The 22,798-nt window shown below is 41.1% G+C and overlaps 1 protein-coding gene across 1 annotated transcript; it reads left to right on the top strand.

Annotated features, from left to right (window-relative positions):
- The first annotated feature begins 1,416 nt into the window (after positions 1 to 1,416).
- On the top strand, positions 1,417 to 22,358 carry LOC110481571 (melanopsin). The gene is made up of 9 exons (XM_021550281.2): positions 1,417 to 1,553; positions 3,290 to 3,423; positions 4,948 to 5,151; positions 5,595 to 5,766; positions 7,562 to 7,717; positions 8,783 to 8,890; positions 14,286 to 14,460; positions 16,712 to 16,861; positions 20,280 to 22,358. The coding sequence occupies exons 1-9, from the start codon at positions 1,420 to 1,422 to the stop codon at positions 20,664 to 20,666; spliced, it is 1,620 nt and encodes a 539-aa protein (XP_021405956.2). The 5' UTR covers positions 1,417 to 1,419; the 3' UTR covers positions 20,667 to 22,358.
- Positions 22,359 to 22,798: the final 440 nt, after the last annotated feature.

The following is a 22,798-nucleotide window of genomic DNA, read 5'->3' as shown; positions in this document are numbered from 1 at the left end:
TACACAACTTCTCACACCTTTCTCAAGGGTAAATCCTACTTTTACAGTGTTATATAGATCTCTGTATGGTGAAGTGCCATATAGGCAGTAGCCATCCTGTCAAGGGTAGAGTCTGTCAGATGACTGAGAAGTCTTGAAAGCACCTTTCTGCTTTAAAGCCATAGCTTTTGTATTTTTTACTACATCACTTCAGTCCAGGGAGCTCTGCTGTCAGTGTTTCTGCCCCTGACCCACTGCTGTGTGGGTGCTCAGGGTGTGCAATGCACTTCACCATGCCTTCCCTATTGCCAAATGCAGCATCCCCAGGGCATGCCTCAGGAGGGTTGCAGAGCTGGGGGGGTAATGCCCTCAGCTAGGACTGTTGTACAGGGAGGGAGCTGTATTCTGTGCATTTCACAGATGAGTGAGGAATATAAGGCAGAAAGGAGAAGAAGCAGTATGGGAGATTAGGAGGTAGCTATGGGAAAGAAAGAGTGTACTCATTTTAAAAATGGCTGCTTAAATGCTACAAGTGGTTATCATATTAACCTGTTCTGTCACCCAGACCCTCTCTCACAGGCTAAAATCAGCCTTATCACACACTCCACACATTGCTGAGCTGTGCAGTGGAGAAAGGGGGTGAAGTGAAGCAGGTGCCCAGCTGTGGCAAGTTGTCACACCTTTGATTCAGCTCTCCAGGTCTGATTGTGAGTGTGAGGCTTAGCTGCTTGTAACTTGGTAAATAAGAATATCCACAAGGCAATTTGGACTCTTATCATTGCTAATGCTAATGTGAGCTGAGTGAATTAGCTGTAGGCTGAGAGAGACTATTTGTTTGCTGAAGATACAGAGCAGTGAAAGAGGTGTCAAAACTATTTAATGTATGTTTTCTTACACATGCAGTGCTAGAGCTGCTATTATACGTCTCATCTCCTCTCTTTTACATGAGGAATTCCCAGGCTTTGTAGCACCAAGTTAGTGGATGGTGAACCTGGGGAGACCCAGGGGATTTAATGTTTGTAAGTGTGGGATTTGATCCTAATATTGTTCCTAATAAAACCAAACTGCAACAGGTTATTTCTCGCTGTCAGTCTGTGTTGTCAGCAGCTCTGTGCCCCAGAGAGCAGCAGTTACCCAGAGCAAGTTTCATGCTCATGCTTCTTTGCCTTTTTCACATCATCATCATAACTTCCTGAGTTGTCTTTTCCAGTCTGGTTTCTCTGTTGCTCCTTTCTCAAGATAGATATTTACTGTCAAAATTATGAAAGTTACCTGAGGGAAACTTGATTACAGGGGATGTGAAAAGAACTCCAAAGTGTGTATTTTACTTGCACGAGCTGTGGAAATGAATGCCAACAGCCTGAGCATGTGTTCCATGGACTAAGGGTCCCAAATGGGCTAAACTTTCCTTTTCCTCTGTTTTCCCTTCAGGGTTTGAATATGAGTACCCAGCCACACACTGTGACCAAGGCAGAGATCCCTGGCCACATTCTTTACACCGTAGGAACATGTGTGCTCATTATTGGCTCCATTGGCATCATTGGAAACCTCCTAGTCCTCTATGCATTTTACAGGTACAAAAATTCCTTTTGTGGTTGATTTGAGTGGCCTTGAGTTTCACCTGTGCCCATGTGCAGATTTCTGCATTGTTTTCCTCTTGGATTAAGTCTAATGGCAACAAATGTGGGGGGAAAGAGAGGAGAAGACAACTCTACACAGATGAAAAACACATCTATGTGTATCATAGACAACCTCAGTGTAAATTCCTGATGGTTTAAAGAATCAAATAAAATGAGAAAATAATACCTTGTTCTATAAACAATTTCCAATTGAAAGTTTAAAGAATGGTTTAATACTTCTAATGATAGAAACCACAGTCTCTCAGCTGCAGACCTCTTCACTGACCCTGTAGCATTTCCACAAATACTTGACAAACACTGATGCTCTTCACGGGAGCCCAGTGGTCCTGAAAGGACCAAGAAAGCAATCTGCTACATGAAATGAGCTCATGCTACCAGTGTATTTTCTGCTTCAGCCAGGTCATAGGATTTCTGTCAGTTTGTGTGCTTTTTTGGCAGAGTAACAGGCAGCCAAAGCTACTGGCAGCTAGAGTATGCAAAAAATTTCATGGGAAAAAGAAACATCTGCCCTCTGTCCCACAATGTGATGATGGATTTCAAAATCCACTTCATTCACTACTTGCTGTCATTATGCATAGTGATGCAGCAGGGCCTTACAATGCTAGAGACACCATAGGGTTATGAACCAAGCATTAATTTCCTATTCTTAAACGTTTTAAAACAAATAAATCAGTTATTTTGAATAACTGGCTTCTAATATGATTTAGAGAAAATGAATTCCCCACAAGTGTAGATGCTTTCATGACTTTTTAAAATGCAGCACAAGCTCTGTATTCATCTTGAAATGTGTGTGGTTTATCTGGTGTACTGCATTAAATTGTTAAAGTAGGAATATCTGCATGGGCAGATTAGCACCTGGGAATATATGAACTCTCACTTACCTTGTTTTTGCAGACAGTTATGAAACCCAAGAATTTTTTAGAATTGCAGCAGTACTGAGATGGCTTTCTCACTTTCTTTTTCAGTATTTATCAGCACGAGGAAAGAAATTCATGTTAGCTGCAAATATTGATATTGCAAAGCACATCAGAAAGATCTCAGATGTTTTCCTTGGATAAATTTTGCTAGCAGACCTCTGCTTTCACACTCCTTGTTGTGGTGTTTAATGCTGCCTGTTCACCTGCAACTGATAGTTTTCATTCTCTCTTATGAGAGGTGTATAACCAAAAGCTTTCTCCAAGTCTCTGTGTGTGCTCTGCTCATGCTGTAGCACTTTGGAAAAGGTCATTTTGCTAGTGGTGTGTCAAGCACTTCAGGCCAACTGTGTCAACACACTACCTCAGGTCAGCAGTTTTTAAAGTATCACCAGAAGCAGATCCTTTGGCTCTGTAACTTTCTTCAGATCTTCCTCATGCACAGTGCATGGCACAATCAATATCACAGCACTCCTAGGGAGCTGCTCTTCTGAAAAAAATCCATATTTATCAAGACAGCTGAAATTCTCCTTAGCTTGAAGGGGAAACAATCTATTTTATGATTCCTGGTCTTTTCAATAATTTTGAAATTACTACAGCTGTAGCTGTAGTAATTGACTGATGATTAGCAATTGATTCAGTGTGAGTAACCATCGATTTCAACCTGGACAGTATTTGTTTATGCTAGTAAGCAAAGTTATAAAGTTAACTTTCCACTTTGTCCTTTTAAAATTATGTATTTCTCATGTTTTTAAGCAACAAGAAGCTGAGGACTCCCCAAAACTACTTTATAATGAATTTAGCTGTGAGCGACTTCCTGATGTCGGCTTCTCAGGCACCCATATGCTTTGTCAACAGCTTGCACAGAGAATGGATACTTGGAGACATAGGTACTTTTCACCACTAATTCACACCTTGCCAGCTTTATGCTGCCTGAACCTGTTTCAGCCACAACAGCCTTGGCTTGTGCCATGGCTAGAGCAGCACAAATCTCTTGAGTCACAGCCCCAGACATTGTCAGTCAGTGTGATGTCACATGTTTTGTGTTACAGCTGTCATTCTTTTATCTTACATATTTTGGAAAGGAAGGAGTCAAGATCCGCATGTAATCATGTTACCCTTTATCTTGTAATGGCGGTGTTATGGCTGAAAGTAGGTAGAAAAGTCTTAGTAAGTTGTAAATAATTTTTCTGTATCATTTTGAGGGCTAGTTACTACTTTTAGTTAGAAATGTATGTTGATCATTGATCAAGTGTATTGTTGAACATTGGCGTGCTTTGAGGAATCTCATGTTTAATTAAGATATTTAAATAACAGTAGTCGTTTGAGGACTCAGCAAATTCAAGCCTCTTTCTTTCCAACTGCAAGAAAGAAGAGGTGATCTATGCTGAAATTAAACCTGAAATGTGGGTATAACAAGAACCTCAGAAGGCTCAAAGCTGGTTGGTGCTCCTCATCATATTATGGGTGAAAACTTGCACCCACTGTTGGCTGTACAATGGTGGAGCAAGCCCAGAGACCATGTACTGTTCAGCAGTACAGAAGGGACTCTGCCTTCCTTTGAAGATATTTTTAGTCTTGCTCATCACCTTCGATAAAATCAGTGCAAATTACCATGCTGTCACAAACGAAGCATTTGATCTGCTTGAGTGGGATTTGGTCCTTGGTTGCAAGTTACTTGTATAGACTGTGGAATTCTGCTTTAAGGTTGGATCTGGTGTTTTTGCTGCCTGTCACTCCTGGTGAGCTGCCTGTTACTCCTTGTCTATAACCACATGGGGCAATGCAAGGTTTCAAAAAATGGATGATCTTTCCACAGGTTGCTCCATTAAATTAAGGTGTAACTTTTTCCATCTGGTAGTGCAGTGCCTGAATGCAGAGGGGGTTAAGAGGTCTGTTTAATGTAAAAAATGTCAGTTCTTTTAAAAAGTACTGCCATTAAGCATAGGAGTTGGAGCTATGTTTTACAATTGGTCTCTTAGTCACCAAATTTAAACCACTTCTACGTTTTTAAGCCACATAAACCAAAGTAATTTCTTGAACCACCCATTCATAATTAGCAGACAGATGTCTGCTGCAGCATGTCAAGATCAATATATTGGGCAACAGTCCAGGAAAATATAAGTTTAATTAGATTGGATTTTCTTTGAGGCAGTTTTCCATTGACAAAACATTCCTAGTTGCAGCCTGCAGTGAAGTAGGACTCGTTTAAATACATATATTTCTATTTTGTTTATATTTATGCTTTTCTAATAAACACTTAATAACTATGAAAACGTGAAGCTAAGAGAAAGCTTCTATTGAGAGGGAAGACCTGAGCAAGGAAAAAACCAGGGGGATTTATTACAATGAACTCTGAGAGAAAATATGCCTCTTTTCAAGAAAATCCCTGACATTGCCATTTCCTTCTTCAGGCTGTAACTTGTATGCTTTCTGTGGGGCTCTCTTTGGGATAACCTCGATGATGACTCTGTTGGCTATCTCTGTTGACCGCTACCTGGTGATCACAAAGCCCCTGCAGTCCATCCAGTGGACTTCCAAGAGACGCACCGTGCAGATCATCGCCTTGGTGTGGCTCTACTCCCTGGGATGGAGCGTGGCTCCGCTCCTCGGCTGGAGTATGTTGTCTGCTCTGTCTCTCTGTCTCTCTCCTAGCATTCCCTGTGTGCTCTTTTTAGTCTAGCTGGGTGTGTAAAAAAATTAGTTTTCTTATCAGTCCTCATGAAGATGCCCTGCTACCACCAGATGGTTTGTTGTTGGAGCACACATCTGCACCTACTGCACTGTACAAACCCTCTGCCCCCCTACACCCAGGGTGTGTTAAAGCAGAACAACCTACAGATGGAGTATTAGATGTGTACCTGACAGTTCTTTAGCCAGGACCTACTCTCCATGTGGGCACTCACTTCTCAGACCACATATATGATGTGTAGTTTGACTGGTACAGCTCTTGAAGACCACGGATACAGGACAGGGTTTATTTTAAGTGCTTAGTGGCTGGATCAGCACTTGTACTAACTTTGGATGCATATGTGAATCGTGTATTGTATGTATTTCACAGGTTCCTATGTGCCCGAGGGCTTGATGATATCCTGTACATGGGACTATGTAACCTACTCCCCTGCAAACAGAAGCTACACCATGATTTTATGCTGCTGTGTGTTTTTTATCCCACTGGTAATAATATTCCACTGCTATTTATCAATGTTCCTGGCCATAAGGCGTACTGGCAGGTAAGCAATCTAGCTGAAAGAAGTACGTATCCCGTTTTGTGTAACAGCAGATTTTCTCAGTTTCTTTAGCTGCAGAAAAATCTGAATCAAAAATTAGTCTGAATTGAAACAGGAGAACTATTTTTTGCCATTTTAAAACTGGAATGGATATATGAATTTCAGAGTAGAAGAAATCTCTGGTGGTTCTAATCTTATTCCACTGCAGTAATTAATAGTACATCAGATACTTGTATCGAGTTATTTGTATTTCAGATTTGCCCTACAAGAAACAATGTCCTTGTGTATTCCAGCAGTTTTCAGCCTCAAGGGATAATAAAAAACATGTAGCAATGGGGGAATCATCTGCCTTTGAGCAGCTCTGTAAGCAAAACAGCCCTCATAATTTTTGACAGTTTTAGTTAAGGCAAGCATCCCAAAAACCAGTGTGCTTCATCAAGCATCACAACTGCATGCACAATATTTGGCTATATTGCTCATATGTTTCTCCCAAAACAATTTTTGGCCTGTATTTGAAATAAAAACTCAGCAGGGTGTTAGATCTGTAAACTAACATCATTCTATCAGTTATTTTTCTGCTAATGAGCACATGGCTTTTATCTTTAGTCTGATCCAACACCAGCTGGTGCTGTGAGTCCTTCCTGCTGCTCGACTGTGTTATCAGTTCTGATGGCTTTTCTCTGCTCCTGTGTGCAGGCACTTGTTGAAATCATTTGGCTTCATAAGCCTAAATTACACTTTAGGCATACACTTATGTATGCCTAAAATGAAATTATTTCTGAACTCTACTTTTTGGCCTTTGTCTTGGCTTTTATTGTGCTTTGTGTATGAATACTTGATAGCAAGTGAAGGAATGCATCCTTAAAATAATTGTGCCTTGTACACCCATGGAGCACAGTGGACATGAGCTTTTCTATGCCCTTTACAAGGCCAGTCTGGATGGAGCTTTGAGCACCCTGGTCTAGCTGAAGGTGTCCCTGGTCATGGCAGGTATGTTGGAAATAGATGATCTTCAATCTCCCTTCCAACCCAGGCCATTCTATGTTTCTTTGATTCTGTTCTATATTTACACTGTGCCACCAGGAACTTTGTTACCCTACTGGCTGGTAATTCATGTCTTGAGCCTGAAATCTATTTCCATTTAACAACAGTAATATGTAAAATTCGTTATTTCTATGCTAAAGAACATAAAATGCTTAACTATATAAAACCTTTTAAAATAAATGTGAGGTATTTGGCGTGAGAAGAGTATTTGACTTTTCATGACAAAAATATTAGGACTGCCTGTTGTACCTCCCACTGAAAATACTCTTTAATAAATAAATATGCAGGTAAGCAAAAATGTCCTTGCAAGTGTTTGGGACTGGTTTCTCAAAGCTGTCAGGGTATTCCAGCATGTGTTAGCTTATGAATTGGAATTTCTGCAAGCTGCTACTCCCTCAAAAAGAAAAAGACATAAGACTTGATTTTGCCATCCAGCTGTGCCTTTTCTTACTCCACCTCTAAAAACAATGAAGAGATACCAATTTCTGTATCTTTGCAACCTGAAACCTTCTTGTGTTCGGGATGAGAACACAACAGTCCTGTCCTGTAATCCCAGCAGTTCTGTCTCAGTCTCCCAGGCAAACATAACACTTGCAACCATATCAATTACCTTCCAGAGTTTTTAAATATCAGAGGAGAAAAGAAGAGTGGTGAAATAAGAAATTTACTTCATTTTACATATTGCTGAGAATATATCAGAGATACTGGTTTTTCATTGTCCTGCTGAAATAGCTGTGTTTTGCCCCCCTTACAGAGATGTTCAAAACCTGGGGTCCTGCAGCCGGAAATCCTACCTCTCTCAGTCCATCAAGAATGAGTGGAAGCTGGCAAAAATTGCTTTTGTGGTCATTATTGTGTTTGTCTTGTCCTGGTCTCCATATGCTTGTGTCACCTTGATTGCCTGGGCAGGGTAAGTGGAAGAGGAATCAAAAAAGCAGGGATTAAACAGATAAGATTAGTACTATCATCCACATAAGGCCAATCTCCTTTTTGAATAGGTCTTAAATAATTACTACATTAGAGGTGATATTTCATTCTTCACTATATTGTTGTGAATAAAGCCAGAAAATGAATTATTTGTCTATGCATTTTGAAATTAGTATGAATTTTTAGTCTTAATATTTGATACACATTTTCTCTCCCACATGATGCCTTTTTTGTATGAATTGGAGGAGTTACTTCCTTTATCTCCTAATACCCTCCTTCCTTCCATACACTGATGTCTTCTCAACCCATTCTCTGCTCCAAAGGGACCTGGTGTCTTGTCAATGCATGTTCTACTCTTCAAGGGCAGGTTGGATGGGGCCTTGAGCAGGCTCATCTAGTGAAAGATGTCCTTGCCCATGGCAGAGAGGTTGGCTGGATGATCTTTAAAGGTGTCTTCCAACCCGAACAATTCTGTGATACCATGATATTAACTGTGTTTATGCTGCACTGATATTAGTCACACCTGACTGACTGTGGTAGCTTAAAGTCTAAAGGGAAATATTGGTTTCAAACCACTTCCAATCCTTTCTTCCTTCTGCAGTGTTTAGAACTGAATCACTGACATGCATTATTGTGCAGCACACATGCTGCTGCTGAATGATTTTTTTAGGTTTGAGTCTGTTTTCTTTTCTATCATCATTCACTTTTCCCAGATGGCCACAATGGGAGTTCTTTTGCTGAGGTTTTGGGTTTATTTATTTTTGTTTATTGCAGAAATAGGGAAGGTGATTCTTTGTGTTCCTAGTAATCCTAAAAGTACTTACTGCATGTCTTTGATCTTCTCTAAATGAATGAAACCAAGTACATGCTGTCAAATTCAAACCTTTCATCTGAGCAAAAAAATCACTTGAATGAATCAACTTTACAGGTGTATTTCTTATAAAAAGATAATAGCACAATGCCAATTTAAAAGAGTAATATGTTTTAGTAATGTAGTATCCACGTAATCCATGGCATAGCTGTGTGTAATGTTTTTGCTTTGTTTTAGTCGAGGCAACAGCTTAACACCATATTCCAAATCTGTGCCAGCAGTTATTGCCAAAGCTTCTGCAATCTACAACCCCATCATATATGCAATAATTCACCCAAGATACAGGTACAGTAAATATATAGGTATGTGTATAACTGTACATGCAAATGTGGATCTTTCACATGGAACAAACTACCCTCATTCCTTCAGCCTCACCCCGTGCACTGCATGTTCCTGTGCTGACCAGGCCATTATGGACTCCAGGTGGTCAGACTCAGACAAGGCAGCTCCAGATATGGCCTGGGGAGTGGCCAAAAGGGAACAGTCCCTCCCTTCACCTTTCCTCTCCCTCTGAGCCCTGCTCTGCCCTGTGGAGCTGCATGACTGACATGAGGAGATGATGCTCAGGTCACCATTCATCATACCAGAGACAGCCACTACAGAGCACTCTCTAGAGCAAAGGTCCCAGCCAGTGAGGGTCAAAAAATCACATCCTTACCAATTTAGGCAGCTCTCTATGCATATGTTCAAGGTTTGGTTTTCTGAAGCATTTTTTCCCAAAAAAATTTGGGACACTGGCAGCAAAAAATACTTTATTATACTACGGGGATATACTTGTAATAGAGCTGCTGTCTAGCATACGTGCAGAATTTTTTGCAAGTCTTTCAAAGGGAAGCTACCACAAAGTGATGCTGTGTCAAAAGTTCTGAGAAAGCACAGGGATGCCATGGTGGTAAATGTGATAAATGTATAAATACCACTAGATGGCAGGGTTAGTCATTGATATGAAGCTTGTTTCACCCAAGAGTGGAATAGCTGGCAAATTACATTGCCTGACAACTCAGACTTGGGAGATGGAAATTGAGTTCATTGTTTAGGATATCTGATGCATGATAGTGTGGTTGTAAGAAAAGTTCCTTGTTCCTTGAAACATGCCCAAAAGGGGTGAAAACATTTCACCCTATGATTCTATAGAATCATAGAATAATTTGGGTTGGAAGGGACCTTAAGGATCATCAAGTTCTCACCACTTGTCATGGGCAGGGACACCTTCCACAAGACCAGGTTGTGCAAAACCCCATCCAACCTGGCACTGAACACTTCCAGGGATGGGGCACCCACAGCTTCTTTGGGCAGCCTCACCAGCATTACAGTAAATTTCTTCCTAATATCCAATCTAAACATTCCCTCTTTCAGTTTAAAGCCATTCCTCCTTGTCCTATCCCTACAATCTCTTGTGAGAAATACTTCATCAGCTTTTCTGTAGCTCTCATTCAGGTTCTGGAAAGTGCTGTAAGGCCTGCCCAGAGCCTTCTCTTCTCCTGGCTGAACAGCCCAACTCCCTCAGCCTATCTGCAGAGAAGAGGTGCTCCAGCCCTCTGATCATCTTTGTGGCCCTCCTCTGGACATGCTCCGAGAGGTCCATGTCCTTCCCATACTGGGAGCCCAGAGCTGATGCAACCCTGCAGGTGGGGTCTCACCAGAGCAGGGCAGAGGGGCAGAATCCCCCCCTCCTCTGCTGCCCATGCTGCTTTGGCTTCAGGACATGATCCAGGGCACATTTGGCTTTCTGGGCTGTGAGTGAACATTGCTGGGTCATGTCCAGCTTCTCATCCATCAGGACCCCCAAGTCCTTCTGGGCAGGGCAGCTCCCAATCCATTCTCTGCCCAGCCTGTGTTTGTGCTTGGGATTGTCCTGACCCACACACAGCATCTTGAGCTTGGTCTTGTTGGACTTTCTGAGGTTCCTGTGGGCTCCCCTCTCCAGCCTGTCCAGGTCCCTCTGGATGCCATCCCTCCCCTCCAGTGTGGCAGCCACACCACACAGCTTGGTGTCATCACCAAACCTGCTGAAGGTGCTCCCAATCCCACTGTCCCTGTCACCAACAGCAATGTTAAACAGGGCTGGTCCCAACACCGATCCCTGAGGTCACCACTCTCACTGAGCTCCACCTGAACATTGAGCCACTGACCATAACTCTTTGAGTGTGACCACCCAGACAACTCCTTATCCACCAAGTAGTTAGTCTGTGAAATCCCTGTTTCTCCATTTTGGACACATATTTTGTTTGAAAATGTCTGATACCATAACAAACACCTTTTTGCATCCTCCAAAAACCATCTGGGGTTTTTGAAGTCTGCAGAGCATTTTAATTTAGAGTAGGAGAATGACTAGTTTCTGATGCGTTGCAGAAGTTCAGTGAGAAGTTTTGCATGTCTGGCTGATGTGTTTAGTACCTATTATTTGTTTCTGAACCAAAGTTATTTGGTTCAGTTTATTATTTTTGAAAGGAACAGGTTGCCCAGAGAAGCTGTGGATGCTTCCCTGGAAGTGTTCAAGGCCAGGTTGGATAGGGCTTTGAGCAATCTGGTCTAGTAGTAGGTGTCCCTGCCCACAGTATCAGGCTTGGAACTGGATGGTGTTAAAGGTTCCTTCAAGATCCCTTCCAACCCACACCATCCTATAACTCTGTGACAGTGAACTGCTTCAGTCAGTCTTTTTCCTATCAGCATTGGCTTCTTAAGACTTTTAAGAAAAAGACCGGTCTCCACAATGAGGTTTCAGATATTTTCTTAATAACTATCTTGTTTTTATCTGTTTTTCTTTTTTTCCCTGCTCTCTAATCTGTATTTCTAGACCTATCAACAAGAGAAATTTTTATGGACTTTTGAAGATATTTCATACACTTGGGAACAATCCAGTCAGGAAAAGAAGTAATGTTGGGTCCCTTGTGATGAATCAAGAACACAGTTTCAAAATTGAAAAAAACCTACAGTACACTAATAAGTCAGTTAGCAAAAATATGTTGGCAGGACCAATTTTGCTTAAACAGTAAATAATGATCATACATGTTAAGGTTATTTTTTCTGGATAGTTTCCAAATCTTCTAATTATTCACATTATGCCTTGAAAGCACAGATAAATGGGCCAGTCTGTTCAGGCCAAAGGGTTAAGGGTTTGAGCAGGGAATAATTTGTCATTTTATATTGGAACTACTGAACCAAATTATATCTAAATTATTTTCCAAATCTTTCTAGAAAGAGGCATCCAGAAACCAGGATCAAAAGTGTTCAAATCTGGCTCAATCCACTAGGAAAACAAGATGCTTTTTTTGCACAGAGAATTCCTGACACTTTGTCTTAAAATCCCAACAAAACAAAGTCTTTTTCTTACCTTAAACAATGGAGGGGAAAAAAAAGTACATTATAGTGAATGTAACTGAAAATGTATAGTGAATGTAACCTTTGTGCTAGCACTTGGCTTCTGAGACCTGGCTTGAAAATTAGTTATGTTCCTCCTAATCTACCTCCTGCCCACCCATTCCCCACCAGCAGAAAGGACAAAAACACCTCTCCCTAATAGGACTCTCAGGAAGTGACAAATGTAAGTGAGGAATGTACTCAAAGCTTTAATTGTGAAATGCTCTATTGTGGGGAAGAAAGCTTTCACATCTTTAACAACTTGTGTGTTGTCTCTATATTCCACAGTAACTCTGACACATTGCTGTGTTAAAGTTATTGCAAAAACTCCCTTACATTTTGGAAGTTTTAGGTTTTGAAATCATTCTTTCATAGCAAACAGGAAATTCTGCAACTCCATGTTTCCAACTGGCTCCCAAGCAAAGCAGAATTACACAAAAAATATTGGTCCAAACTCCTACATCATAAATAATGTTCATAAATAACTTAGAGTTGCAGTATTTTTTTTAAAGTTGCTTGCAATTACTATATTACTATATTACATTTACTCTATGAGTCACTTTAGGGAACTCCTTTATTTCAGGTAATAGGAATACCATTAAATAAGTACCTCAGTTTATGCCTTTTACTTTGTATATACAATATTAAAACTCCCTTCAAAATCTGTACTTTCACCCCAACCAGCAAAATGTCCCTCACTACTCCTCCCAAATATTAGTAAAATAGAAATTCTGATCTCTCAAGACATTCAGAAATGTCATATTTTTTCCTTGAAAATTCACCATCAGACATTTATTTCCTGAATCTTCATCATAAAGAGACCTCTGTGCCAAATCCCATTTAATAACTGGGATGGTGTGTTTTACACTAACTTGAACTTGTCAGAGGGAAGTAGTTCAGCTTAGCTGGGGAAAAAAGGCTGGCAGCTGCTTTTCAGCACCAGACTGAAGTCTTCAGCTTGAAAGGAAATTTCTGGGGGTTTGACATTTTCTCAAGTCCTGTAAACCCTTTCTCAGGACTTTTAATTTTGTGCACAACATTACCCATCTTTTTTTACCCAGCACCATGTGAGCAGCCTTCTGTCCCAAGCAGCTCAGTGGGCCCTGCCTGGTCACTGATGGGCATCTTGGCAGGATCAGGAATGATGGTGCAGGCAGCTTTTTTCAGTCCCAATTTCCAGAGCAGACACAGAGCTGCTGTTCATTTGCCTTTGAAACTACAGAGGAAAGAGATGCAGAACTATTCAAAGAGTGGTGATGATGCCAAATATAGAGGTTTGGTGGTGGTGGGTTTCTTTTTTTGATTACAAGTAAGTGACCTCATTTCATGACGCCAAAATCATGTCTCTGAAATTTTAACATGAGTGATATTTTGTGAGAATAGGAATGATGATTTAAGATGCACTGGTTATTCAACAAACTTGGTAACTACAGAAGCAAAAGACTTTACAATACACATCTGCTTGACTTGCATCTCAGTGTAAAGTCAATGTACTGACATCCTCCAGCAATCTGTGGTCCCCTGCATCAGTTCCTGGCCACATGCCTTGTTGCTGCCTCACTTTCTGACTTGTTTATTTGTTTTTTTGCCCCTATTAGCTTCATCTGTTGGATTCCCAATAATGGATTGGGAAGTGCAGGGGAGATGTTGCACTAAATGAAGTGTTCTGACTAGCATTACCCTGTGAGGAGAAAGGCCAGCTGGCATTGCCCAGGGGAGGCTCTTGGACACTTCTGGTCCATGCAGGGCCATGGCTGGGGTCAGGAGAAATAGATGCACACAATCATGAATGAGATTATTATTTCAATGAATAAGGCAGATTTGGGGTCTAGACCATCCTTCTCCTCTATGCTTGTACAGTGCTAATTTTCAATAGGAGCTTACAGTAGCTGCTGTGATACAAATAATTAACAACATCTGATTCTTATGGCCTTCTTCCTTTTCCCTTGTTTCCACTCATTCTGTGCCTTTGCACAGTGAAGACATTTGTACCAAATAGCCTGAAATTTTCTGGGCTAACATTTGCAATAAACCATATGCAATCACGCTCTTCAAGATATTTTCAATTCTTATCACTTAGCTGTGCAACTCTTCTGTGTGTTTTGACACAAGGCCCAGAAGGACCTTTTCTTTTCATCCTGTTGAGTTGTTTGCACCAGCTACCATGCTGTTTGCATGTAATCTTTAAGACCTCCTTAATCAAAATAGAAGCTGTGTTGAGGTGATGGAAAGAGACAGAATTTTCACCACATGAATTTCAAAGCCATGTCTTCAGTGTGACAGGTCTGGCTTTTTTTTTTCTTCTCACATTTTCCCTCAGAAAAACCATCCACCAAGCTGTTCCCTGCTTGAGGTTCCTGATACGAATATCAAAGAATGACCTTCTGAGGGGATCCATAAATGAGTCATCGTTCAGGACCTCTCTCTGCAGCCACCACTCTCTTGCTGGCAAGACCAAGAGCACTTGTGTTTCCTCCATTTCTACTGGAGAAGCTGTAAGTCTTTTCTTGTTTCCATGAAAGAAAGTGAGTATAACATTTCTCAGACTCTAAATATGCAACACTATAAATACATATTCAAAACTAGAGAACAGAAAAGGGAAAGAGGAGAGTGTAGCTAAATTTTTTTGTCATGTAAGGTCATTTCTGTGAAGCTGGAAGTTCATGCATGATGATTTATGATCAGAAAAAGCATTCAGGCCAGCATATCTGTGTGATTAGATGCCTGCTGGGATCAAGGATATTCAGATTAAATGTTTAATGTGAACTAAAAAGAGCCACTGTCAAGCACTCCCTGTGTGACTAACTACTGGCTATGTTAGGTATCTCACTAATCTGGAGGACAAGAAAACAATCTTCCATCCAATATTTTATAACTTATCCAAGAGCTCTCTTATTACTTTAAAAGAAGTCCATTTTCCATAGGATGGGAAATTTTTGACTTCTTTACATAGATTTTGACCATGAGGATTGAAAAGCTCCTGCCCCTAGAGCATGGTGCAGTGTTTTGTAGGAACATACCCTAAGCATCAGTGAGGCTGGTGACTGAGTAAGGTAGAAACAAAAGAATCCCTTGAGATCCTTCACAGACTCTCTCAGTTACAAGAAGCTGGCTTTGCCTGCAGAGGTGCTGGGAAGGTGGCTCCTCGAAGGGGGTGGCAGCCACGGCAAGGTCTGGGCTGGGGCTGGCCCTCCTGGGGACCTGTGCTGCTCCCCCTCAGTTTGGGCATCAGGAACCTCCCAGAGCAACAGCTGCCACCAGTAACTTCTGACAAAATTATAATTCCTAGGTATCCCTTTTATACTTTAATGTATAAAAACATCGTATTTCTCCCATTACTCCGTTGTTTGAGGCCAAATGGAGTAATTTCAGCTGCATCATCCTGATCCAAGAAGCTTTCTGGTCTTCAGTGTTGGTCACTACTCAGTTTTGGTTTATTTGTGTTATCAAGTTTTTGCATGTATTTCAATGTGGGTGCTGCTTAAATAGACAGGATAATGAGGGTAAGAGGCTTTGGCTTTTGGCACAGCTGTGGCTTAGGAGTGTCATTGAAAACCCCCACTGTTAGCAGTGCACAGCACTGTGCTGTGTCGAGCTGATGCAGCCAAAGGCAATTGTCCTTTGGGGCAACTGACAGCTCAGTGCAGCTGTGGAGGTTTTATCTGAAACAGCAGCTGCTGAAATAAAAGCTAAGCTTGATGACTTTGGCATGATAGCAGGACTGACTGAAATTTGGCAAGGCTCCAATAAAATATTGATGGGCAAGAAATGACACCAGGAACACTACAAAAGGTGCAGCAGTTGCTACAACATTTTCTTCTGTGTGTTGTGTATATGTTAGTGAAGGGAACAAACATATATGTGATTCATGTAAAGGAATGTTTAATTCAAGGAGTTTTATTCAACAGGTGAGGGGAAATAAATAGATGCCCACACACAGAGGTATGAGCAAAGTGATGCAGAGGAATTATGTACTGTCTTCCCACTTGCGTGGAGCCCTGTCTGCCTGTCTGGCCTCTGTCTATCCATATCTAAAATCTCATGTTGGAGTGGAATGATTTCATCATTGATACTCAATCAAAAAGTCACCACTAAGTGAGGGATGACAGATGGCCTCACCCCAAGCCTGTAAATGGAACAGCACTTTCGCAATGTCCCATTTGTGCTTCTAGGTTTCTAAGAGTGCTGACATGCTCTTAGAAAACGAAAGCAAAGCCCACCCACTGTCTCCTATGCACTAATGGTGGTTTGCAGAATCAGCAAGCTCATGCAGATTGAGAAGCCCTTAGTGTTCTGCATGTTCTGCTGGGATGTATGCAAACATGGTTTTGGATCTGTCCATGTCCATGGTTTTGTATCAACTGGTGGTCACACAGAATGCCACAAGACACATTAAACAGATTGATTTTATTGGCTCCTATCTTTAGAATTCAGATCCTCTGCAGGTGTAAGTGTAGCATAAGCAGTGAGATAAAAAAGGGTGAAAAACATCCTGGTGAAAAGAGTTTAAATAAATTTTCCTTATTTCCAAGTTGGTTTTATTTTTTGGTCAGCAAGCAAAATAGTTCAGGGAAAGTGACAAGACTGAAAAGAAAGCCTCTCCCCAGGGGAGTTTTGAGTGTGAGACCTGTGTTAGAATGGCTTTACTTTCCTGTGAATATGCATGGATATTGCTAGAGTTTGAGAACTTACAAGAATTTGAAGAAGAATGCAACTGTCTGAAATCCATCATCCATTTGTGATTAGACCTGGAGCAATGTAGAGCTCGACCCTGTAGAGCCAGCTCGAGAGAAACTGAAGCCTCGCCGAAGTCATTCTTTCTCCACGAGTCTGAGACAAGAGAAGAGAGACCTGCTCCCAAAGACCTGCAGCTATGATGCAGCCACTGCCCAAAAGGTACAGAAAAAGTTCTCAGCTGAGGACTCTCTGTTTTAGTGCTAATCTTGCTGCAGTACATCATCTCTGGAATGATAATTCATCCTTTATGCCCATCTATTTCTTCTGTAGTCTTTATTTATACTGACTCTAACATCCTCTTTCTTGCTGTTATTTCTTTTATTTTCTCTTTTTCTTTTTCTTTTTCTTTTTCTTTTTCTTTTTCTTTTTCTTTTTCTTTTTCTTTTTCTTTTTCTTTTTCTTTTTCTTTTTTTTTTTTTTGCATGTCTGTGTGACAGATGAGAGTGCTAGTAATGCCTAATTAACTTTTTTCACTGATATTTGCCTGCTTTTGGAAAGCTAGCTCTGCTTATGGCTCTGAAGCTGCATTAAGTCATAGTCAATAGCATCAGAAATAAGAAGATGAGTTCTTTGCCTCTCCCCCTGTTTATCTACACCAGTTTTGGTTCCTTTCATCATGGTCCTTGTGTCCATACTGTGGCAGTCTCCTTTTAGCGTAAAGTCAAGTCTGCAAAACAGTTTGACTTGCTAGAAGCCACCCTTTTCCTTCTTTTCAATGTACATTAAAATGTTTTATTTTTGTTGAGGGGGAAGATGAGAAAGAAACTCCCATTTCTCCCTAAGAGTGGGAGAGTCTGGCAGCTGCCACCCTTCCCTCACTGAAAGAGGAGATGGTGAGTACTCAGTGCATCCTTTGTGGATGCATCACCCCCATTGGCCAAACCACTGAGGTTTGGTGTCCTGTTGTTGAGGAGCACCCCATTCCCTGATGGGAGCAGTAGGTCATCCATGAGTCAGCTTCTGCCAGTTTGTAACACCAGTTTCCAAATGGGTTCTTATATGGGTAGCACAGTGTCGGGCATACACCAGTGCTGCCTTTTCAGGGAAAGACTGATGTAGCTTACAATCCCCAGTCTGTGGCTGGATTGAGTAGCACCCCCTTTTTTATGGAGGCACCCTTTTGTGGGGTTACTCTAGTGCATGTGGACAACCACCCACACCTTGGGCAGCTACAGCATCTGCCTCTGTCCCCCGTGCTCCCTTCCAGATCCGGTGGTAATTTTCTAGAGACAGCATAGTTTAAAGCAGGAACTGCTCTGAATATTTCCAGCCAACCAGCGATCCAGTTCCTGCATGCCTCTGTCCTGTCCTCTTTCATGTCTGTCATTAAGATCAAGTCCTGAGAAACCTTGTTCTTTTCCTGTAACTGTTGAGAACAGTATTGGTGGAACAACAGCAGCTTCAGATGTGGTGTCAGGCAACATGGGCTAAAATCTTCTACTTAGTTCTGCTGCCTTCTGTCAGCAGCCAAGTGTGCCCAAGGTTGTAGGCAAGTGGAAGGGATATTGTCTCCAGGTTCTGGAGAATCACTGGCTTTTGGTCTCACAAAGAAGGGGAAGGGAAGTAAATCTCAGGTGGTCTGCTTAAACAGTTCAGTAATAAAAGAAATATATCTGTAATATGTAAATGTATCTGGAATTTAGCAAATGTGTAGTCCACAAGAAGGCTCATGTGCTGTACTTTGCCTTTGAAAGACATCTCTTGAATTGCTTTGATAAATAACCCTTTAGATTTTCAGTGGCATTCACTGAGCCATGAGGAGTTTATTTACATTGAATGTTCAAAGCCTCATTTGCTTTTCTTACTGTTTTCAGCAGAGGCTCCTGTGTGTTGTGAAAATCCTTTGTGTGTTCATTGCAGCTAAATGCAATGCATTACTATTCATGCTATCAGAGTAAATGTTTATTTGTTAAGCTCAGTTAGAGTGTTTCACAAAAAAAAAAAAACCAACAAAAAAAACACCAAAAAACAAAAACAAACAAAAACAAACAAACAAAAACCCCAACAAACCCTAAAGAAGCACCAATGCATTTTTATCTTTATTTTAAGTTTTTAATAAAATTACTGGATTGTCTTTGACTGAATTTCAATTAGAATACTTACAAAAACACTCAGTTGTGGACAAGCCAGTGTCCCAGGCTTGGTGCATTCCAAAGCATAAAAACACATGTGACTGTTTTCTGTGCTGCCACAAAAATATGATCCAGCCCTATACTTACTTCAGTTATGATAGTAACAAAGTTGATGTAGGCTGACACCTGGAAATTTAACATGGCAGTGAAGAGGCTTTTCTGAAAGTATTAAAATGTGGGTTTGGATATTGATTTCAAAGAAGAGTGGTCAAATGTCCCCTCTGCATCCAGGTTTTGTTTCAAGGGAATTACCTGACGGGAAAACTATTAAAAAAACTTGTAAGTGGGTGTTGTGCCCACCAAGCCACATCCAAAAAAACCCAATCCTTCTGTTGCAGTGAAAACAGCACTTGAAACAGGAAGGAGTCGTTTTGGAGTTGGATTTTTTCATACTATTATTGTCTTTAATATGGAAGAATGCAATTTTCTTCTCTGTCACACTGATTAAAACCACTTTTTTTAGCAGTGTGCTTCCCTCTATTTGGTAGGTAGAGCAGCTGGAGAAATCATTATCAAGGATTTGTGAATTATTCCTGCTTGTGGAGTAGAATGACACAAAACTATGGGAATTCACAGAGCAATGAAGTAAAACCTGCACTTTACTTTAAATCTTGGTTTTCCCTATAAAGGAGGGACTTCCAGCTTACCTCTACATCTGACACAGTGATTTTATCACCTTGATTGTAATATTTTTTTAAAGAAGCAAAAACTGATTATTTATGCCTTCCCTTGCCTGTATATTTGAATATTAACTGATGCTTTCAAAGCTTACTTAGTTGACTCTGAATTTGCATACTGTGCACAAGACTTATGGAAAGAACACAGAGGCCTTGCTATCAGAGCCAAGTTAGAAATCAGAATTCTCTCAAAATAAGCAGATAAGAAATTGCTTGCAAAGTGAGTATTTATTGCTTCTTTCTTGGAGTAAGTACTTTCCAATGTGTGAATGCAAGACCCCCAGCTTCCCTGAGGTAGTATCCGGACCCATTTGGGGAAAGACAGAGATTGCCAAAAGGTTGACAAAGCTTTAGGAAAAAAAAGAATGAAGTGTACTTGAGTCTTATCTGAGATCTCTTCCATGAGAAGAGAGAGAAGTGCAATAATCTAGTACCCTGATACCCTGAGATGTGTTAAAAATGAAAGTAATACCATTATTTAATGATAAGTCAGACACAAGTATGAGTTTTTTGTTTTTTCTTTTTTTTTTTTTCTTTTCAGTCTCTGCTGATATTTGAGTATGTCTTCTTTTGCTCCATTTAATGTTTTGCTTTCCAAGCAGTACATGTTAGCACATCATGATTTTCCTTCAAGCTAATGATTCCAAGTGTTTAGAAAATTAGCCTGGTGGCTCAAATATTGACTAATGGTAATGAATATTCCAAATACCGTTTTCCACAGCTAAATCTTTCCAATTTCCAATGCTAAATCTTATGTCTCCACTCCAGGTTTCACTCTCCTCCAGCTGTTTGGAAAAGGTGCTTGGGCAGCCTGTCCTACCCAGTCCTTCTGCAGGACTCATGACCAGCTCCCTGAGAGCAACTTCTCTGCCTGTCAGATTGAATAGCAGCAGTGCCACCAGTGGGCACTCAAGTACTTCCCATATGGCAACTCAAGGAAGTCAAGTGAATGGAGTTGTGGATTCTCTCATTAGCAATACAGTCCCTCGCATCATCATCATTCCTACCTCAGAGACCAATCTGTTTCAGGAAGAACTGGAAGAGGAAGAGATTGAATTATTCCACTTTCATGACAAAAAGGGCAATCTGCTGGACTTGGAAGGGCTTAGCTCATCCATAGAGTTCCTTGAAGCTGTTGAGAAATTTCTATCATAAGTTTGTCAAAAGAAAACTTTCCAGTAATTATTTTCTTGGCATCTCTCCACTTAATTATACCAAATAACTGAAGCCTTGTAGGTTAGATCATCAGATTTTTTTTTTTTTTTGTATATTTATATAGTAGTCACTAGGCAGCCTTCAGATTTATCTTTGTCCAGACCAGCTCAGGCATGGAAACAGGCTTTCTTTCAGATTGTGCTACAGGAAATGAGCAGTGGAAAATCTGGCAGCACAATCAAGTGGCACCATTCAAGGAGGCCGCTTGATCTGTTGCCACTGATGGGGGTGCCAGCAGAAGGGAAAACAACTGACTGAGAGCAGGGTCAGTTGCTGAATGCTTCTGCTATCTGCACATGGAACAGCATTCCTGTTTTGGCAGCTCTGCTCTGGACAGTGATGGAAAGCACCGCAAGATGCAGCTTCCACCAACCCCAGCAGTAAGGCAGATGGCAACATGACCTCAACTAGAGCTTAATCAAATAATTCCCAGCATTGTTTTTGCTGTGTTTTATTTTTTAAAAAGGCAGTGTGCTAAACATAAAGAAATAAACTGGTAGTTTTTCACTAGGAAGAGACTACTTCCCAGCTTCTAATCCACTGAAGTTTAGTGGCAGAAATCTGGATTTTACCATTTCACATAAATGTCAAAATGCAAGGTGCTATATGCTAAAACATGCACTACTGTAGAAGCGTTCAGAGTACCTTCAGAGTTACAGTCCTGATTAAATATGTATGTATCCTAAAGAGTCTGTGATTGAAAGGGTGAACGCTCACAGCTGGCTTGACAAGTCATTGACAAAAATAAAGCCTTGGCTGCTGTATATCACTTGTCCGTTCAGGGGAGGTTCTTCTCATCTCCTCGAAAACAAACCAGCAGATGTCTTCTACAGGTCACTTACCAGAGGCCTTCAAAATGGGCAAAACATCATCCAGAGGAGAGAACCACGTGGTACTGTGCTGTTTGCTACAGGATCTGCACTTAGATCATTATCTGCGTTGCTAATTGTGCTCATCTTATCTGTGCTTCATATTATAGCTCAGGCTCACAGGACTTTCCTAGCATTTTATTCCTAACTGCACTCTTCCTTTTTTTACTCCTTTACCCATTTCTCCATGTCTTCCCTTTCAGTCTCTCATTTTCAAACATAGACAATAAGTTGAACTACATTGTTCTTCACATAATAGCAATATATATTAGTAGAAATCAGGTGCTCCTCTGGATAAAATAGCACAACTATTTGGTCCAGGGAGACTAATAGTATTGAGACATTCAACAAGAGAGTGAATGTTTATGCTCATAGTCTCATTTTATCTCCTTGGCTGTATCCTAGATTGTGCAGAGACCAGTGAGAGAATTTTCAAGTTTTATGTATTACACTGGCTGATCTTGGGAAACAATTTCTCTTTGCCCATTTTTCTGATGCAAAAACTAGATGGAAAGCATAGAAGTGTTTTTAATTACATTTTTTCATTACAAAAAAGACAACACAGATCTTGTTTTCAACAAGCTAGACAGGAACACCACTAAAGAACAAATGAAAACCCAGAGCAGCACAAGAGAACAAAGAATGCCCTCAAACTGGCACACCTGAGGCTCTGTAAGGTGCCAGACCTTTGAGAGGACTGTGACACTTGCTTTTGATATAGACTGTACAATTTTTAGAAAAATAAATAAAAAAAACCAAAACACTGGTGGGTTACAGAGGTGATTGCTGTGACAGGCTGCCTAATGCAATGCTGACACTCTTAATGCTGCCATTCTTTGAGGTGCTCTGCTGGCTAGAGATCCTCATACTTCCTTCCTGTGGAAAGCAGGGAGGAAATCGGGAGTGGAGCCCCATCATGCAAACAATTGCCTGTGTGTAGCCCTGGTTTACGCGGCTGGGGGACCAAGGCTCAGCTGGGGCAGCACCAGGCTGTGGTTCCTGCAGTCAGGCTGCCAAATCCTGTGCCCACTGAGTGCCAAGTCTTCTGACGGGGCCAGAAATCAAGCCAAGGTCATCTGCAATGAGCTCAGCAATTCCAAGGGCAATTCCTCCTTTTGAGGACAGGCACAGTGAGCAAAGAGTGCAGGACAGCTGCTGGGGACTGGGACAGGGATGTGCTCACTTGCAGTTCCACAGCACCAG

The sequence above is a fragment of the Lonchura striata genome, chromosome 4, assembly GCF_046129695.1.
Source record: "Lonchura striata isolate bLonStr1 chromosome 4, bLonStr1.mat, whole genome shotgun sequence".
Lineage (NCBI taxonomy): Eukaryota > Metazoa > Chordata > Aves > Passeriformes > Estrildidae > Lonchura > Lonchura striata.
This window is presented reverse-complemented; position numbering and strand designations above follow the sequence as displayed.

Coding starts and splice junctions, on each gene's coding strand:
- LOC110481571 (XM_021550281.2), top strand. CDS start 1,420: ATGAGTACCCAGCCACACACTGTGACCAAGGCAGAGATCCCTGGCCAC. Junction 5,152..5,594: donor GGCTCCGCTCCTCGGCTGGA/GTATGTTGTCTG, acceptor TGTATTTCACAG/GTTCCTATGTGCCCGAGGGC. Junction 16,862..20,279: donor ATGCAGCCACTGCCCAAAAG/GTACAGAAAAAG, acceptor TCTCCACTCCAG/GTTTCACTCTCCTCCAGCTG.